Source organism: Homarus americanus, unplaced genomic scaffold (assembly GCF_018991925.1).
Source record: "Homarus americanus isolate GMGI-L3 unplaced genomic scaffold, GMGI_Hamer_2.0 scaffold32929, whole genome shotgun sequence".
Classification (NCBI taxonomy): Eukaryota; Metazoa; Arthropoda; class Malacostraca; order Decapoda; family Nephropidae; genus Homarus; species Homarus americanus.
In genome coordinates this window covers 6798370-6816967 of record NW_024737097.1, presented here as the reverse complement: position 1 = coordinate 6816967, position 18598 = coordinate 6798370, and the positions used below count along the sequence as shown (strand labels likewise).

The following is an 18598-nucleotide window of genomic DNA, read 5'->3' as shown; positions in this document are numbered from 1 at the left end:
AATGGCTGCGACCAGATGATGACGACTCACCCCACAGAGGAACAAGACCCTCGAGCTGCAGCGTCAGTGGATTACTACGACACGCAGGCTCAGGACCTGAACACCTTCCTGTACACGGGTGACGAGACGTTCGAGGGCCCGCCATTGACTGACAAGCAGATGTCCTAAGGTTTTGCTAAGAAGTTCCGTCCCCCTAGAAATGGCAGAAGCCGAGCAAACACTCCAAGCGACGCCCCAAGCTACAGTCTCCGAAATGGCAGTCGTTAGCAGGATGAAAATTGTCCAACATAATGTCCTACACTGGTCCCTTAATGGACGTAACGAACTGTCTAACTTATACTATCAATTAGACCCAGACATCATTCTGTTAAACAGCACTGGCATAAAGGACGAAAGTAAGCTGAAAATTTTTGGCTACACTGTATACCAGAGGAACATGACGGGTGAGCTGAACGATGGTGTCGCTGTGGCCATCAGGTCACGGCTGGGTCACAGAGTGTTGCCAGACTTAGGGGATTCAGTTCTGGGAGTGCAGGTGGAGACAACTAGGGGACCTGTTAACATATGCACAATGTACCTACCTCCCAGACGTCCTTACTTACTCGAACAAGACCTAAACCAGTTGCTACGCCACAGAAAACCAACCTACATCATAGGGGACTTAAATGCGCGCCACGCCATACTAGGACACGGTAATGAGAACAACGTCGGTGTGGCGCTGTATGACAACATCAGAAGGGGAAAACTGCAACACCTCGGGCCAGATTTCCCGACATTGATCAGACGTGCCAGTGCCACAACACCCAACATAATCCTCTCTAACAACGAGGCCGTCCTGAACAGGCACGTTACCGCCGGACCCATCAGTACCAGCGATCACCTGCCAGTCGTCGTGACGCTCTCATCCAATCCCATTATGATCCCCGCCAACATCAGGTCAAACCTCAAACGGGCAGACTGGGACTCCTTCAAGGAGTCTCTCAGTCTCAAGCAGGGGAGAAACCTGGAAGAAGTCAGCCCCAATGACATCGACGACGCGGTCGAACAATGGTATAAGGATGTGAAGACGGAGATGAACAACAACATCCCGACCACCAGTTACAGGACCATTCCCCATCCTCACACTAGTCACCAGCTGAGGCAGCTCAGTGTCCAGTACGCTCACGTGAGACAGCGAGCCAGTTTCCGCGGGTGGACGCAGGAGCTGAGAGACCGGTACCGAGAGCTACAGACGGACATCCAGCACGAGAGCAAACGTCTACATGAACAAAAGTGGGCCACCTTGGTGTGGGAGGCAGCCAACAATTACCGTGATTCTGCTGCTTTCTGGAAAGGGATCAAGCGACTGATGGGTTCCACCTCTAGCACGGTCCCTTACCTGCTCGACCAAAACAACATAAAAATATTCGAGGAAGAAAACCAAGAACAACTACATCGGCGATATTTACGAAAGATCTTTACCATTAGCGAACAGGAGAACGAGGGCTTCGACAGGGAGTTTGAGGAGGACATTTTAGGTCAGTTGCAGGACCATCAGCACCTGCTCCAGCCGCTCCCACGGGCTGACTTCACTAGACTGGTTGACGGAAGCTACCTGACGGTGCGCATAGTTCCTGCAGATGTGTCAGCCGTCATAAAAGGGTTTAAAAACAAATCACCTGGTCAAAGTCACATTAACAAGAAGATCCTGGCTCAACTCCCCGACAACATGATAGAGAGGCTTGCTCATATATGCAACGCCTGCCTCGCCTCTGGATACTTCCCTAAGATGTTCAAAATTGCCGTTATTCGCCTCACACCAAAAGCAGGGAAGCCTCCAAACAAAGTCGAAAACTTTCGACCAATATCGCTGCTAGAGGTACCTGCCAAAATATTCGAAAAAATAGTCAACAAGCGATTGCGGATGTATCTGGAGGACGAAGACGTGCATAATCCCCGCCAGTTCGGCTTCCGTCAGTACAAAGGCACATCCACCGCCATAGCCCAGGCCTACGAGCAGATCACCAATGCCATGACTGGCAGCCTGCAGTGCAATATAGTACTGAGGGACGTCAGCAAAGCGTTTGACAAAGTTTGGCACACAGCGCCTGCTGTGTAACTTCATTATGGACCGCAGAGCCAAAATCAAGATGCAAGAACATTTTGGAGAAGAATTTTCACTATCGAGCGGCGTGCCTCAGGGCTCTTGTCTCTCACCAACCCTTTACACACTCTACACGGCTGACCTGCCACCCCCAATCGTCGGCAGCGAGTACGTCATGTATGCCGACGATGTAACACAGATCGTCACCTGCCCAGGAAGGTCCACAGCAAGGGTGGCGCGACTCACTGCTCGGGCAATAGAGGAGATCTCGGAGTATGAAAATAAATGGAAAATATAAACAAACAAAACGAAATTTGAGGTCATACCCATAGCCTAATTCAAGCCGGCCCCATTGATGATCGACGACGAAGAGATTGAGTACTCTAAACAAGGCAGGTTGCTCGGCCTCATCATTTCTCGGACGGGCATCATTCCCCACGTGAAGGACAGACTAAATAAAGCCAAAGTCGCCGCAGCCAAATTAAAACGTTTTAAATTGATGCCTGAGAAGATACAAGTTCACCTGTACAAGGCGCTGGTGAGGCCTGTGTTGGAGTACCCATCTATATCACTCGTCACACTCGGGAAGACCAGACTACAACAACTACAGAGCTTCCAAAACATGTGTTTGAGGTCAGCCAGTGGCCAAGCGCCACCCTACCAGGAGACAGTGGAAACCATCCACCTAAGAAATAAAACAGAGGCCCTCAACTTCAGGTTCCATCGCCTAGGGAAGAAGGTTTGGGACAAGCTCCTGGACGACCCTCACAGCTCAGACCACCTACGCGGGGAAGACATCAACGGAGGGAGACCCCACGCCTGGTGGTCCCGGAGTCTGCCCGCACTACAACAACCCAACCCGCGACCCATCTATGTCCGCCACAGTGATCCACCTTAGATTAAAACTTAGATGATATAAATTCACATTTAACAAGTCACAATCGAGTCCATAACGTAATACAGTATAAGATGTTAATAAACATGAAATTGTATAATCAAACTCGTCATTTCCAACCAAAGTAACCATTGTGTAACCTCATTCTAAATCCTAGGTTAGCTTAGTTAGCCAACAAACTCTGTAATATGTAAAACAAGGGGTGTCGTCCCCCTCTGGTTAACTCATTAAACTTCTTTTCCAACCTTTCCCCCCCACGACTATATGTTGTGACTTCTCCATCCCTCATGTCTGGCTGTGCCTTGAGCCCCAGCATGCCTTCCATCCTTTCCCCACCTTAACCTAAAAAAAAAAAAAAAAAAACTCAAGGCATTCCCTGGAATGGTGGGAAAACGCCAGGTTGAGAGAGTGAGAGAGGTATGCAGGTTACCCAGTTCACTCTCACTCTGGGTCATGTGGCCAGCAAGAGAGAGAGAGCGAGAGAACCTGTATTGGTGTTCAAAGGCACTATGCAGTAGGAAACCAATGGGAAATTATTTGAAACTCTTTAACCAATGAGAAAATACCTTGAAAGTCCTTAACTAATTGGAAATAATGTTGAAGGTCTTTAATAAATGAAATTATTTTACTAGTTTTAACCCACATAATTATTACTCTAGTTTCGTGCATTCTCAGTCACCACATATTATAAAGAGCAATAAAGGGACAGTAATAAGCAAAGGTACAGTAAGTAATTTCTCTCTAATTAAACATATTGACAATCTTGACTCAGCGGGATATTTGTATTTTTGTAGTTTGATCATGTTTCCCCTTGATGCAAAAGGGTGCTTGATAACTTAAATTTTTAACTACAAAGTGACCTTCAATGTGTACATAACAATGATGTCATAATCCGTGAGTTCATTTTGACGCAAGAAAGACCAGGCTGCCAGAAATTAATCCTGTAGATCAGGGGTGGCCAACCTTTTGTGTGATATGATCTACTTTTTCCAGTTACCCTGACGCGATCTACCAGCCTAATATTCACCCATTGCCATAAAATACGCAGATTCGTAGAGAGAGTAAACAAATAATATTTTTCAATAATTGTTATGGTATATTGTTAACATGACAAAATCATAAACTTACTTTACTAATGAGATGGTTAGCACTGCATGTTGTCTGCCAGCTTTGTGTAATTAGGACTGTAGGCGGTGACTGCTAGCCTCAAGCAAGCATCCAGGAGTTCATCTGACATTGTTGATCAGTATTTGGATTTAATGTGTTTCTGTAAAAAGAGTTTGTTGTTCAGTAAGCTGTGATTTCAGTTCATGAACTTTCCTCTTTCATAGCTCACTTTTGGCTGGGAAATCTTTATCATACTTCTTGTGAAAACTTTTGAAATGCCTTTCAGGATTTTCTTTGTTAGCTAGAGCTGGAGACGCATGGCAGATCAAGCACAGACACTTCAATTTATTCATGGTAAAAAATAGTCTTCTTCCCATTCAATGTGAAAATGGTAAATTAAGGTATTTTTAGTACTTGGTCCAGATTTCATTTTTGGTTCAGTTGATGGTCAATAACCTATATTTGGAAAAGATTAAGTCGTACGTCAATACGAGAATTACTTTTTTCCATGACTTTTCCTACATGAATATGAGAATTACTAACGGAACAGCGTAACGTTCTTAACTTTTTTTTTATAAGCAATTGTCATCGGCTAGTTTGGACACTTCTGTCTACTCTAGGGTTGCGGCGAGAATTGTGGCTAAGCAAAAAAGTCAGTAATTCTTGGAATCACCATAGACTTTTCCATAACAGAGGCAGCACCTCACACTTCCAAGTATTGCAGATGACTGAAAATCACTGCATTGTTGGTGACAAGTGTGGCTCGCTGGGCAAGGTTGCCAAATATGATTCTCTCCAGGGCCGGATTCAGGAGTGGGCAAAGTGGGCAGCTACCCAGGGGCCTCCATAATCTGGGGGCCTCCACATGTGCGGTAGTAGCTATATCAGGGCTGGTCGACTTGAAACCACATGAATGACTCCAGTCATGTCTCACTTTTGTGTGTGTGTGTGTGTTGGGAATTTGTACACTATCAATAAATATACAGTTAATTAAAAATTTCTCAATGTTCTAATTTCTTCAATATAACTGCATATGGCTTCAAAATTCTCCAAAGAAGTGTTCAAATTTCAAAATTTTCCCGGGGGCTTACAGCGCCCCCCGAACTCCAAGATGTTTAGGCTCGCTTCACTCGCCACCCCACCCTCTTGGGTAGTTATAATGGGGAGGGCCTCCACAAAGAGGCTGCCCATGGACCTCCACAGGTCTAAATCCGGCACTGATTCTCTCTCTCTTTACTTTTGACAAGATTCCTCAATATCGAGTAGACTTTTTCATCACCAAATTCATTAATAAAAGGTTTAACGTGTATTTGTACACCTATAAAAGCAAATACTTGCCTAGTTTTAGCCTACAACTGATGACAACTTGCTGGTCAGTTTCCTGGCCAGGAACCAGCCAGCGCCGGCCCGTATGAACGCGAACACTTCCTATCAGGTTCCGCCACACACACAGCACGGCACAGTCGAAGTTTTTACGTATGAATGGCTCTGGTGTGTCCATAATGATAATCTATTCCCAGAAAAAAATCTAAACAAATATAATATCCCAATGATTATGAGTAAAATTTGAAGAGGATTTTTGTATGGCAGCTTAAGAAAGATGGATCAATAAGTTTAACTTTGCCATGCGATCGACTAGTAAAGATCTTGCGATCGACAGGTTGGCCACCCCTGCTGTAGATCACCTCACGAGTGTCTTTGCCTTGGAATTGCGTTTCTTCAGTTTCATTACAGGTATTCTAATCTCCTCCCTAAAGATACGAAAAGGGAAATTTCCAATGAGAAACTAATATTTTTCACCGAATAATGACTATGACACCCACCGTGTGTATGAATGTTTGGACCGTGTTTCAAGCATGTGTATCAGTTTTCAATATGGTAGAAACAAATTCTATCATAAATTTGTCATTAATAATTTGATTTCATGAGTTGGATGACAAAGATCTAATTTATCAAGCAGGAAATTAGCTACATGACACCTGTTTATTGTTTCCATAATCGTTGTGTTTCTTTAATGCATGTGGTTTATTATGTGAGTCAATGTGTATACGTAAAAGAACTCGCCTGTCTTTATCGTACTGACGCATACTGTCACGCTTCATCAGGATGACCTAACGATGACACACCTAAGTCAACAAGTTCACCTCTTCAACACCCCCTCTCCCCACACACACACACACACACACACAAACAACCTCACTTTATACATTAAGGAGGATGCTGGTGGTAGAGTGGTACCGCTCTTGCCTTCGCAAGCGAGATGTCACGGGTTCGATTCCCGGGCCAGTGGAAGTTGTTTGGACATACTTCCTAGCCCCATTAGTCCCTGTTCACCTAGCAGTAAAGTAGGTACATGCTGTAAGTCGAAAGTTGCGAATTCGTATTCAGGGAGTTGTTGGAGCTTCCAATAACTTGATGACATAAACTATTGACTCTTCAGGCTTCTACGCCCTTGACTCTTCAGGCTTCTACGCCCTGAACTCATTAGACATAAAGGCAAGCATGAACTTAGCATGCTTCCCTGTTGGGCACTGTAAACGCTTTTGCGCTTCACCTAACACAAGGATGTAGGGATGTAGGGGGTGCCCAATAGATAATAATAATAAAAAAAAAAAATATATATATACATTAAGGACTGTGCGGTGCTGCAGGAGACTGTGTGTAAACTCGAAGCGTGTCTAGTCAAGGTGTGTTATTGACAAAACCTCGCCGACCCAGCCAGACGTACCCACCAAACACGCTCGACCTCGTTAACTCCAACTGTACCCGCAACTTACCCCATCCGATGCAAGTACACTATTTTTTTTTTTTTTTTACGGGGACTAGCTCACTCGGGCACAGGTCACTGACCCACATCGGGGCCTGGGGAACGAAAATGTAATAATAATAATAATAATAATAATAATAATAATAATAATAATAATAATAATAATAATAATAATAATAATAATAATAATAATAATAATAATAATAATAATAATAATAATAATAAAATAATAATAATAATAATAATAATAATAATAATAATAATAATAATAATAATAATAATAATAATAATAATAATAATAATAATAATATTAATAATAATAATAATAATAATAATAATAGTAATTAAGAACCATAAAGAAATACAAAAATGAAAAAAAAATCGAAAGTTAAAAACAATATATGTATGTTGTGTTGTCAATGGTAAGAGAAACAATTGAGACCCTGCAATTGTGTGTCAATGAGGCAGAAAGTCAGATCAGCAGCCTGTGACTTGGTCAAAATTTTCGTGATGCCATATGGCAGCAGGGTCTACAATTAGATAATACATTAAGCTTCCAATATCTTCCCAGGCGGTAGTACCTCCCTGTTTGAGATTCCGCATTTAATAATTTTCCTGACACTTCTCTGGTGTTCTAGTGGCTGCGAGATGCAAGTCGTGAGACACGGGGAGGGCACTAGGTGGTTCAGATACCAGGCCCACGGGTAGATAGGGACCGGTCTTTGGCGCCGGCAGTACCTACTGATTCTTAACTTGATCGCCTGCCAGTTGTGTGAAGGCGGGTGGTGTTGTAGCGTCTGTTTGATTTTTCTTCTTTGATAAGTTTTGATACTTGCTGGCGAGATTGGGTAATAAGCATTGATGGAGCAGGTATTCAAGGCAGCGTTTTCAGCTGATCTTTCCCCCAATAACTCGACCCTGATCAGCTTGAGGCTGCACACACACACACACACACACACACGCACACACACACCCTACACTAGTACTCGCTCCTTTCACTTGCTGGCTGTTCCCGGTGAAGGAATCATTCAGGAGAGATTTCTCACAGACTTCATTTTTCTCCCCGGACTTATGTTCACATGTAAATCAGCCTGGCCAGGTAAATACAATAATAAGCCAATATAGTCAAATATGAAAACATTAGGAGGATTCTCAAGTACAATATAGTGTTTAGTAACTCGTAACAGGTATTTTTTTTGCCCCTCATTGACATAAAAAGTTGTATACGAAATTTGAAAAGAATAATCAAATTCCCAGTTCCACAAATGATTTGTTGTTTCTTTTATTCCTAAGTATTTATAAAAGCTTTACAAAAAGCAGTATTTAGAATGTGATGAATTTATTACCAGCAGACATTAAGACTTCTGTTAGTATTTAGAAATGTGACCTTAATGACCCTTGTAATTACCATCATCACCTTGCTGTTTTGTTGGGGGAAAATTCAGAAAGATTAAGGTTGTGAGTTTCTTTTGCTTGTTCTAGTCTTCATTTTAACATCATATCACTAATAGTATTAAGAATATATGGATTACATAAAGATTAACCCCAGCTTATAACACCTAATGATTAAACACCCTAACGATACCTGAAGGTGTGAATTAGGTTAGGTTAGGTTAGCTTTGCTTACATTAGGTTAGATTAGCTTAGCTTTGGTTAGGTTAGGTTAGGTTAAATTTGGTTAGGTTAGGTTACTTCTTTCGTGCGGACGAGATTTTATTTTACATAAAAGAATGGAAATATATCAGCGAGCCTCAGAAAAAAAAATGAATACAAAGTGTCTTACATATTTTAGTGGAGATCTTGTGAATGTTTGTATTACAGCAACACGTTAGTCCTCCTCGCTTGTTGATGTGCAAGGTCTCCATACAATTAATTTCGCTCGTTTAAAACTCTTAACATCCCATCTTATACGGAAATAGTTTCATCGGGTATTAGTATAATGTGTGACCTTTGACTTGTTCGGGTGGTCATAAGTCAAGCTCCCTGAGGGTACGTGAAAATCAGGGTACTGTAATGTACACTTCAGTAATGGACCTTCCTGTACTCTTTCTCGTTTATAACCAAGTACCTTTTAAAATTACATCCACGTACAGAACTATTACGAACAGATGAGCTAAATACTGATATGTATCGAGAACGTAGTCTTAACTTTAACCTAAATAATCGCACCTTATCATACAGTAACCTGCTCTAACCTAACCTAACCTAACTTAACCTAACCTAATCATAGCATAACTTAACCTAACATAACCTAAAGTACCCCTCACATAATCTGACCAAACCTAACGTAATGTAACCTCACCTAACTTAAGAACATAAGAACATAAGAAAATAAGGAGTCTGCAATAGGCCGGTTGGCCTGTGCATGGCAGCTCCTGTCGAGAGTTACTACCACTCTCTATCATCCATGAATCTATCTAGCCTCCTTTTGAAACTTTCCAGAGTTCCCGCACTTACTACAAAGTTGCTAAGCTTGTTCCACTCGTCCACCACCCTATTTGTGAACCAGTTTCTTCCTATCTCCCTCCTAAACCTAAACTTATCCAACTTGAATCCGTTGCTCCGAGTCCTATCCTGCTCGGATATTATAAGAACTTTATCTATATCCCCTTTATTGATTCCTTTCACCCACTTAAATACTTCTATCATATCTCCCCTCATTCTTCGTCTTTCTAGGGAATGTAAGTTAAGTTTCTTTAACCTATCCTGATATGGAAGGTTTCTAAGTCCCTGAATCATTTTTGTCATTCTTCGCTGCACCGACTCTAGTGAATTTATATCCATTCTATAATAGGGGCACCAGAACTGAACCGCATAATCGAGGTGCGGCCTGACTAGGCAAGATATAGTTGCAATAAGACCTCTGCACTCTTGTTACTTACACTTCTAGATATAAAACCCAATACTCTGTTTGCCTTATTTCGAGCATTAACGCACTGTTTTCTAGGCCGTAGGTCCGGGCTTACAAGTACCCCTAGGTCTCTTTCACAAGTCGACTTCTCTAGGTTGATGTTGTTCAGGCTGTATACATTATAAGTATTTGTTCTTCCAATATTAAGTACGCTGCACTTGCTGGTGTTGAATTTCATTTGCCATTTTTCAGACCACCCCTGCAGTTTATTTAGATCCTCCTGTAATGCATTTGCATCCTGCCCTGAATTAATTTGCCGCCCTATTTTGGTGTCATCCGCAAACTTGCTTATGTCACTGCTGATCCCAGTATCTAAATCGTTTATGTAGATTATGAACAAGAGTGGGCCTAGTGCTGACCCCTGGGGAACCCCACTGGTTACACGGCCCCACTCAGATTTAACACAATCTACGCTGACCCTCTGCGTTCTATCGGTGAGCCATGATTTTATCCAATTTAAAACTTTCCCCTCGATACCATGAGCCTTAATTTTTCTCAGAAGCCTCTGATGCGGTACTCTGTCAAATGCTTTGCTAAAGTCTAAGTAAATAATATCGTAATTTTCGTCATTATCTACTACCTCGAAGACTTTCCTAAAAAACGTAAGCAGATTTGTTAGACAAGATTTTCCCTTTGTAAACACATGTTGAGAGTCGTAGATTAATTTGCTTTTCTCTAGATGCGATCGGATGCTATCTGCTATAATTGATTCAAGAAATTTCCCCACTACTGACGTCAAACTGATCGACCGGTAATTTGACGCTAATGCTCTGTCTCCCTTTTTAAATATGGGTACTACATTCGCCTGTTTCCACAACTCTGGCACAACTCCAGTGTCTAATGATTTTGTAAATAAGTTTACGAGGGGTCCGCTAATATGTTCCCTACACTCTTTTAAGACTCGAGGAAAAATTTCATCCGGCCCTGGGGATTTTGTGTTCTTTAGTTTATTTATCTTCTTAAGAACATCCTCTTTTCTAATGGTGATATTCTTTAATTTCTCTTCTTCCTTTCCCTTAAATATCAGTTCCACCTCCGGAATTTCATAGCAAATTTCTTCTGTGAAACCTGATAAGAAGTAGCTGTTCAATGCTTTGCTCATGTCTTCACTGCCATTTATCAATTCTCCCCTCCCTGACTTTAAAGGCCCAACTTTGTCCTTGACCTTTGTCCTATTAACCTCATGGTGTTAATAGTGAAAATGGTGATGGCAGAGTGATGATAATAATTGTGATAATGGTTAGATGTACTGATAAGGATGTCTTAGGATTGGACTTTGGTGTTCTATCTGCTATGTACGGGACGCATTGGAGTTGTTGGTGGCGGAGAGTGAGACGCTTTGACCAGAAGGGAATAAAGAAACTTGCACTAGCTTCATACATATCTGTCTGTTCTCTCTCTCTCTCTCTTCTCAAGGCTGTATATTACCTATCTAATCTACTCTAAATGTGAATTTGTAATCACACGAGAATCTATCCAATTGTTGTTGTTTTTTTTCTGCATATCTACCAGTTATCTCTGCTCTATTGTTTTGCTTTCTTGAGCGTACCAGGTGGATTTTTTTCTTGTATTACTGTCGTCGGGGATAATTCAGTTATCGTTTCAATTATCGCTGGATCACTAATCACGTCACTCTCACCTCAACGCACCCATTTGTAACTATTTAATCTGACAGCAAAAAAAAATATATATATATAACGAATTCACTTAATTCTTATCAAACACACGTATATAATACTAAGATTATATATAGATGTTCAATATAGCGGTCACCGACTCCTTGATAATATAGGTGGAGTCTATATCCACCAAGGCCTTAGCTGTCTCAGCTCTACACTCCAGGTGAACAGTTCCTGCACCTCACAACCCTGGAGTAACGTCACTCCCTCGCCTCAGAGTTGAATTCACGGCTTACTAGTGGATGTTAGGTTAGGTTTGGTTAGGTTAACAACTCGCTGATGGAGGTTATATTAAATTGGTGTGTGAATGTTTTTACTGTTAGTTTTAGTTTAACAAATTTCTTGACAAAGCTTGGGGTACAGTTTGCCTATTCTGAGTAATTCAGTCAGGTCATGACACTGAGGGTGGTATCACTTCTCATTGCCACGCAGGACAGAGGTTCATACACAAAGAAATACATCATATTCATTAACAGTATATATATATATATATATATATATATATATATATATATATATATATATATATATATATATATATATATATATATATGTAATATTCAGAAATTTTTATATATATATATATATATATATATATATATATATATATATATATATATATATATATATACTTGTGCAATCTTGGGTGAGTACAGTCTGTACTCACCCCTGAAGATGTGAATTACACGAAAGCGCTTGGGAACTTCGTGTTTTCTTTTTTCCTTGTGGTTATCAGCATATACCTAGATCACGCGCAACTACAGTGATTTACTTGCATATATATATATATATATATATATATATATATATATATATATATATATATATATATATATATATATATATATATATATATATATATATATATAGGTCAGATTCATGTGGATGATGTTATTGTTCACTGCCATGCAGGCTAGAGATTCGCACACATAGAAATGCATCATATTCATCAACAGTATATATAGGTCAAAGTCATGTGGGTTATGTCACTGTTCACTGACATGCAAGCCAGAGGTTCGCACACAAAGAAGTACATCATATTCATTAACAGTATATATAGGTCAGAGTCATGTGGGTGATGTCACTGTTCGCTGCCATGCAAGACAGTGGTTCATATACATTGGACGTCATATTTTAATTGAAGACTAATCAGTGTGGGGTAGCAAATTTGGGATAAACGGCAAGAATGTCCCCAAGCACCCCCTATTCAATGTAGTAATTACAATTTTCATAATATAATAAGCCAGGTGGCCTGAAATCTTTGAAAGTGTCACATTCAATGTTTTTACACATATTTCCTTGCATATTTGTGATGGTGATAATAATATTTGTGATGGTGATAATAATATTTGTATTGGTGTTGATAATATTTGTGTTGGTGATGATACTATTTGTATTGGTGATAATAATATTTGTGTTGGTGATAATATTATTTGTGTTGGTGATGATAATATTTGTGTTGGTGTTGATAACATTTGTGTTGGTGATGATACTATTTGTGTTGGTGATAATAATATTTTTATTGGTGTTGATAATATTTGTGTTGGTGATGATAATATTTTTACCTTAAGCTTCTTTACACAAAAATACAGGCGCAAGTAATGATAATCTTAAATGTCTGTAGTATTGTAAATTGCTGCCTTGAATTACTATAATTATGAGTGTATTTAATTCCTACTTAATAATATGTGTTACGTACTACCCTGGAGTTAATTAATTCACACTTTCACTTTGTCACTTATTCTCTACTGTGATCTTGACTTGCGAACTTAGAAATTTTGCCAGCATTCTTTTCGACTCAAATATAACCGTAATCCATAACTGTAATGCCTTCATGTAAAGATTCACAGTACACAGGGCAGTTCCTTTACTCCTTGTGTCGCCCCCCAGAGGAAGGTGCAGAGGGAAGTGGAGGAGCGCGTCCTTGCTGGGGACCCGGTGACCTTGACGAGCGCTCACCTGCTGCCCTACACACAGGCTGCCATCCTCGAAACCCAGAGACTCCGCAGCATCCTACCCCTCGGCATACCCCACGGTGCCACACAGGTGAGATTCTGAGGTACAACAAAGGTGAGACTCTGGGGTGCCACACAGATGAGACTCTTAGGTGCAACTCAGGTGGGACTCTTAGGTGCCATACAGGTGATACTCTTAGGTACAACACAGGTGAGACTCTGAAATACCACACAGGTGAGACTCTTAGGTGCCACACAAGTGAAACTCTTAGGTGGCATACAGGTGAGACTCTTAGGTGCCATACAGGTGAGACTCTTAGGTGTCACACAGGTGAGACTCTTAGGTGCTACATAGGTGAGAATATTAGGTGCCACAAAGGTGAGACTCTTACGTGCCACATAGGTGAGGATCTTAGGTGTCATATAAGTGAGACTCTTAGGTGCCATAAAAGTGAGACTCTTAGGTGGCATACAGGTGAAACTCTTTGGTGCCATACATGTGAGGATCTTAGGTGCCACATAGGTGAGACTCAGGTGCCACACAGATGAGGCTCTTACGTGTCATATAAGTGAAACTCTTAGGTGCCACATAGATGAGGCTCTTAGGTGCCACAAAGGTGAGACTCTTACGTGCCACATAGGTGAGGATCTTAGGTGTCATATAAGTGAGACTCTTAGGTGCCATAAAGTGAGACTCTTTGGTGCCATACATTTGAGGGTCTTAGGTGCCATACAGGTAAGGCTCATAGGTGGCTTACAGGTGAGGCTCTTAGGTGTCATATAAGTATGACTTTTAGGTGCCCTATAGGTGAAGTTCTTAGGTGCCATGGAGGTGAAACTCTTAGGTGGTATATAGTTGATTCTCTTAGGGCCATATAGATGAAGCTCTTAGGTGCCATAAAAGTAAGACTCTCAGATACCATATAGGTGAGGTTCTTAGGTGCCATACAGGTGAGACTCTTTGGTGCCATACATGTGAGGGTCTTAGGTGCCATATAGGTGAGACTCTTAGGTGCCATACAGGTAAGACTCATAGGTGGCATCCAGGTAAGGCGCCTGAGGTGCCATAAAGTGAGGCTCTTTGGTGCCATATATGTGAGGGTCTCAGGTGCCATACAGGTGAGGCTCTTAGGTGTCATAAAGTGAAGCTCTTAGGTGCCATAAAGTGAGGCTCTTAGGTGCTATACAGATGAGGTTCATAGGTGCCATAAGTGAGGCTCTGAGGTGCCATATAGGTGAGACTCTTAGGTGCCATACAGGTAAGGCTCATAGGTGGCTTACAGGTGAGGCTCTTAGGTGTCATATAAGTATGACTTTTAGGTGCCCTATAGGTGAAGTTCTTAGGTGCCATGGAGGTGAAACTCTTAGGTGGTATATAGTTGATTCTCTTAGGGCCATATAGATGAAGCTCTTAGGTGCCATAAAAGTAAGACTCTCAGATACCATATAGGTGAGGTTCTTAGGTGCCATACAGGTGAGACTCTTTGGTGCCATATAGGGTTCTCGGACAACTGCCCCCTGGACAATTGCCCCACTCCCCGGACAATTGCCCCCTGACAACTGCCCCCTGGACAACTGCCCTCATGTGACAATTGACCCCATTGCCCGAGTGAATCTTATGTACAGCTGACCAAAACCTGACCTGACTTACTGCAGTCATTTTAACCTATCTGCTGACTTTGCCCTGAAAATTCGAATGCTACTAGCGCTGGCATTCATCCCACAAGCTGAAGTGGTCGACGCATTTGAGTCACTGCAAGAGACTATGCCACCTGAAGCTGATCCTGTCATAGAGTACCTCGAAGATACATACATTGGCAGACAACGTCGACATAACAGGCGAGCTCCACGTTTCTCTGTCATCATGTGGAATATTTATGATCGTATAGCCGAAGATTTACCTCGCACTAACAACTTCTTGGAAGGATGGCATAACCACATGCAACCTAACATTACTTCATTCCATCCAAATATCTGGAAATTTCTTGAAGTGTTTAAGAGGGAACAGGCACTGACCAACATCACCATCAACCAGATGATTGCAGGATATCCAGTACCACCTAAGAGGAAACGTTGTCAAGATTCAACAGCCAGAATAGCAACCATCGTACAAGAATTTGAGAGGAATAGGTTAGGTTAGTTTGGATTGGGTTAGGTTAGGTTAGGGTAAAATTCAAACGCAAAATTTCGCTTTCTGGTTATTTTGGTCGCTTTTCGGTTTCTGATTTCAACATATATAACTATTACTACAAATAAAACATGAAAATAAAGCATTAAATCTTAGTGTTATTTTCTCCTCTCTATTCAGTTAGTTCCATGTTTTGTGCCAGTTATTTACTGGCAATGGGAGACAATTGTCCCATGGGGGCCAATTTCCCAGGGGGCAGTTGTCGGGGGCAATTGTCCGCGGGGCAATTTTCCTGATACCGCCATATAGGTGCCATATACTGTAAGTGAGAGTCTAAGGTGCCATACAGGCGAAACTCTTATGTGCCATATAAATGAGGGTCTAAGGTACCATTTACATGAGGCATCTTAAGTGCCATATAGGTGAGACTCGGATAATGACATGCCCAGGAATTTGAAAAGGAAGACACAATTATTAGTTTCCTTCACTGTATTGATTCATGTAGTATGAAAAATAAGATTAGTTTTATTTATTTATTAATGAATTAGAACTTTATTACTAGTTAATATTTTCGCTATGATTTACGCTTACAAAGAAAAACTAGTGGGTGAGTAGTCTGTTATTGTAACGTAGAATTTGGCAGTACAAGGCAGAGGAAGATGTTGTAATTCAGTGTCTCCTCGCCCCTGCAGCAGTTGACGGTCGACGGTTATAGGATCCCCAAGGGCACTATGCTGCTGCCGCTGTTATGGTATGTTCACCACGACCCTGCCATCTGGACCCAGCCTGACCAGTACCGCCCTGAAAGGTTCATAGACGAGGAGGGTAAAGTGATCAGACACCCAGCTTTTATGCCCTTTCAGACAGGTGAGTCTTCATTCACACGTGAACGAAAAATGGAGAAATAAACCTGCTACCAACTTATTTAATGAAGTGGAGATAAGACCTGGCACTGGCACTCTTCTAGATCAGTGCCAAGGAACAGATTTATTACTAAGATTAGACTGTTAATCAAACTTAAAAAAAAACGTCGGGTAGTTATAGACATTTAGAATTAAATACACAGGTAGACAGGATGGTATCAGGGATCAAGAAGTGATGTGACCCGACGTGGATGTCTTTCTCAGGACAGGTCACGCTGAGGAACAGGTGGGTTGATGTGCAAAATTTAGCAGTTGAGGAGTGTTTTAGAATTCTCGCCCCTGATGTAAGACAGATGGTTAAGACTCCGCTAGAGAAATGTAGAAAGCGAAGTCAGAAGATGAATAACAACAGAAAAATCCAGGATGACTTATCGCAGTGAGTTTTTGTTTATTGTGAGTTTAAAGGAAAAGGCAATGGTGTACAGTAGACTTCACAGTAATTACATTAATCTGAGTGAACCTTCAGCGACAACTGTAAAATTATTGAGTGTTGTAAAAGATAATAACTTCTGTTTTTCACGTAGATGAGACTGTGTTAGTTAGGTTAGGTTAGGTTAGGTTAGGTTAGGTTAGGTTAAGTCACTTTGCAGCCTGTGATCCTGCAGTAATTAGGAGGTACGGTGTTGAGGATGAGACAACCAGGTGATAGGGACAACCAGATGAAGGTCATGATCGCGGGAAAAGATTGAGGGAACAGTGGTAATGGTAGCGGCCTCACGTGTTACAGATGACATCTAACATAACCATGCATTCTCCTAGTCCAGGGGAGACTGTCTGCCGTACCACCATTGTTACCATTCTTGGGTGTGTGTATATGTGTGTATCCGGTGCATCTTGGGAAAGGAGGTCCATCCTACAACAGGGTGAGCGTAATTGATGCCGGGGCAGCGATAGCCGTAACAAAAAGTGCCATCACATGGAGTGAAAGGGATACCTGAACCTCTATCGGTCACATCACGCTCTCTTGCCCATTCACAGACTTACGGTTTAGTCTTGCCTGTCACAGCCTCAAGGTTCACTCAGCTTCTGCCCTTACCACTGCAAGTCTATTTTTTCATCTTATTATTCTTTTGTTACACCTTTACAGTCCAAGGAGGTCACTTTTTCTGCAAGAATTTTGACAAGACAAGCGAACGAAGTGAGCAACGTTTTCGTTACTACCTATGGCCATTTATTTTAACCACCCCATACAAGTATTTCATAGACTTATATTGGCTCGACTCTATTAAACCAGGTAAGTGAAGGAGTTACTGATTTATAGTTAACAAAGTGACATTAAGGTCAAGATGTGACAAGTTACACAATATCTTTCCTCTCATACAGGTCGAAGAATGTGTATAGGAGACGAGTTTGCTAAGATGATCCTCTTCGTCTTCAGCACGAAAATTCTTCGTCACTTTAACGTTAGCCTCGATGAAGGCCTGAAGGACGACCCCTCGAGTGACCCTGTATGTGGCATCTCTCTCTGCCCGAGGCCCTTCCAGCTGGTGTTCCATCCCAGAGTTGAAGAATAAGATGGTCACCAAAACTACTGTGTTGTATCTTCACACTTTATCTGTTCATTGTATTAACATTGTTCTCTCCTCCAGAGGCAACAATATATGGTTTATTTTAGGTTATGGGAATAGCATTATCTTTTATTGTTCGTATTGATAGTGAAAGCTTACATACATACATACATACATACATACATACATACATACATACATACATGCATACATATTTACAAACATATATGTATACATACATACATACATGACCTACAGTTATGCACACATACACACACAAACACATAAAATTATACGCACACACACACACATATGTATATATATATATATATATATATATATATATATATATATATATATATATATATATATATATATATATATATATATATATATATACATACATATATATATATATATATATATATATATCATTAGTTCATATATAGGTCAGGTCGGTTATAATGATGTCATCCACTAATCCCCATACCAACACCAACACACCCGTAGAGGAGCTTAAGAGAAAGGGAGCCACGTGACTAGACAGGTCAGGTCATTGTGACCTGACCTCATGTTTAATAAGGTCACCCTGTATAATTATGCCTCTCTCTGTCCATGTAATCCAGTTGCCTCTGAATATGT

General features: G+C 41.1%; 1 protein-coding gene across 1 annotated transcript in view; it reads left to right on the top strand.

Annotated features, from left to right (window-relative positions):
- Positions 1-18193, top strand: part of LOC121873371 (cytochrome P450 monooxygenase patI-like) — a 58340-nt gene extending 40147 nt beyond the window's left edge. The window contains exons 3-5 of the mRNA XM_042376923.1: positions 13285-13488; positions 16218-16392; positions 17772-18193. Of these exons, the coding sequence (XP_042232857.1) occupies positions 13285-13488; positions 16218-16392; positions 17772-17962 (570 nt within the window). The 3' untranslated portion in view covers positions 17963-18193. The remainder of the gene's footprint in view (positions 1-13284; positions 13489-16217; positions 16393-17771) is intronic.
- The last annotated feature ends 405 nt before the right edge of the window (positions 18194-18598 follow it).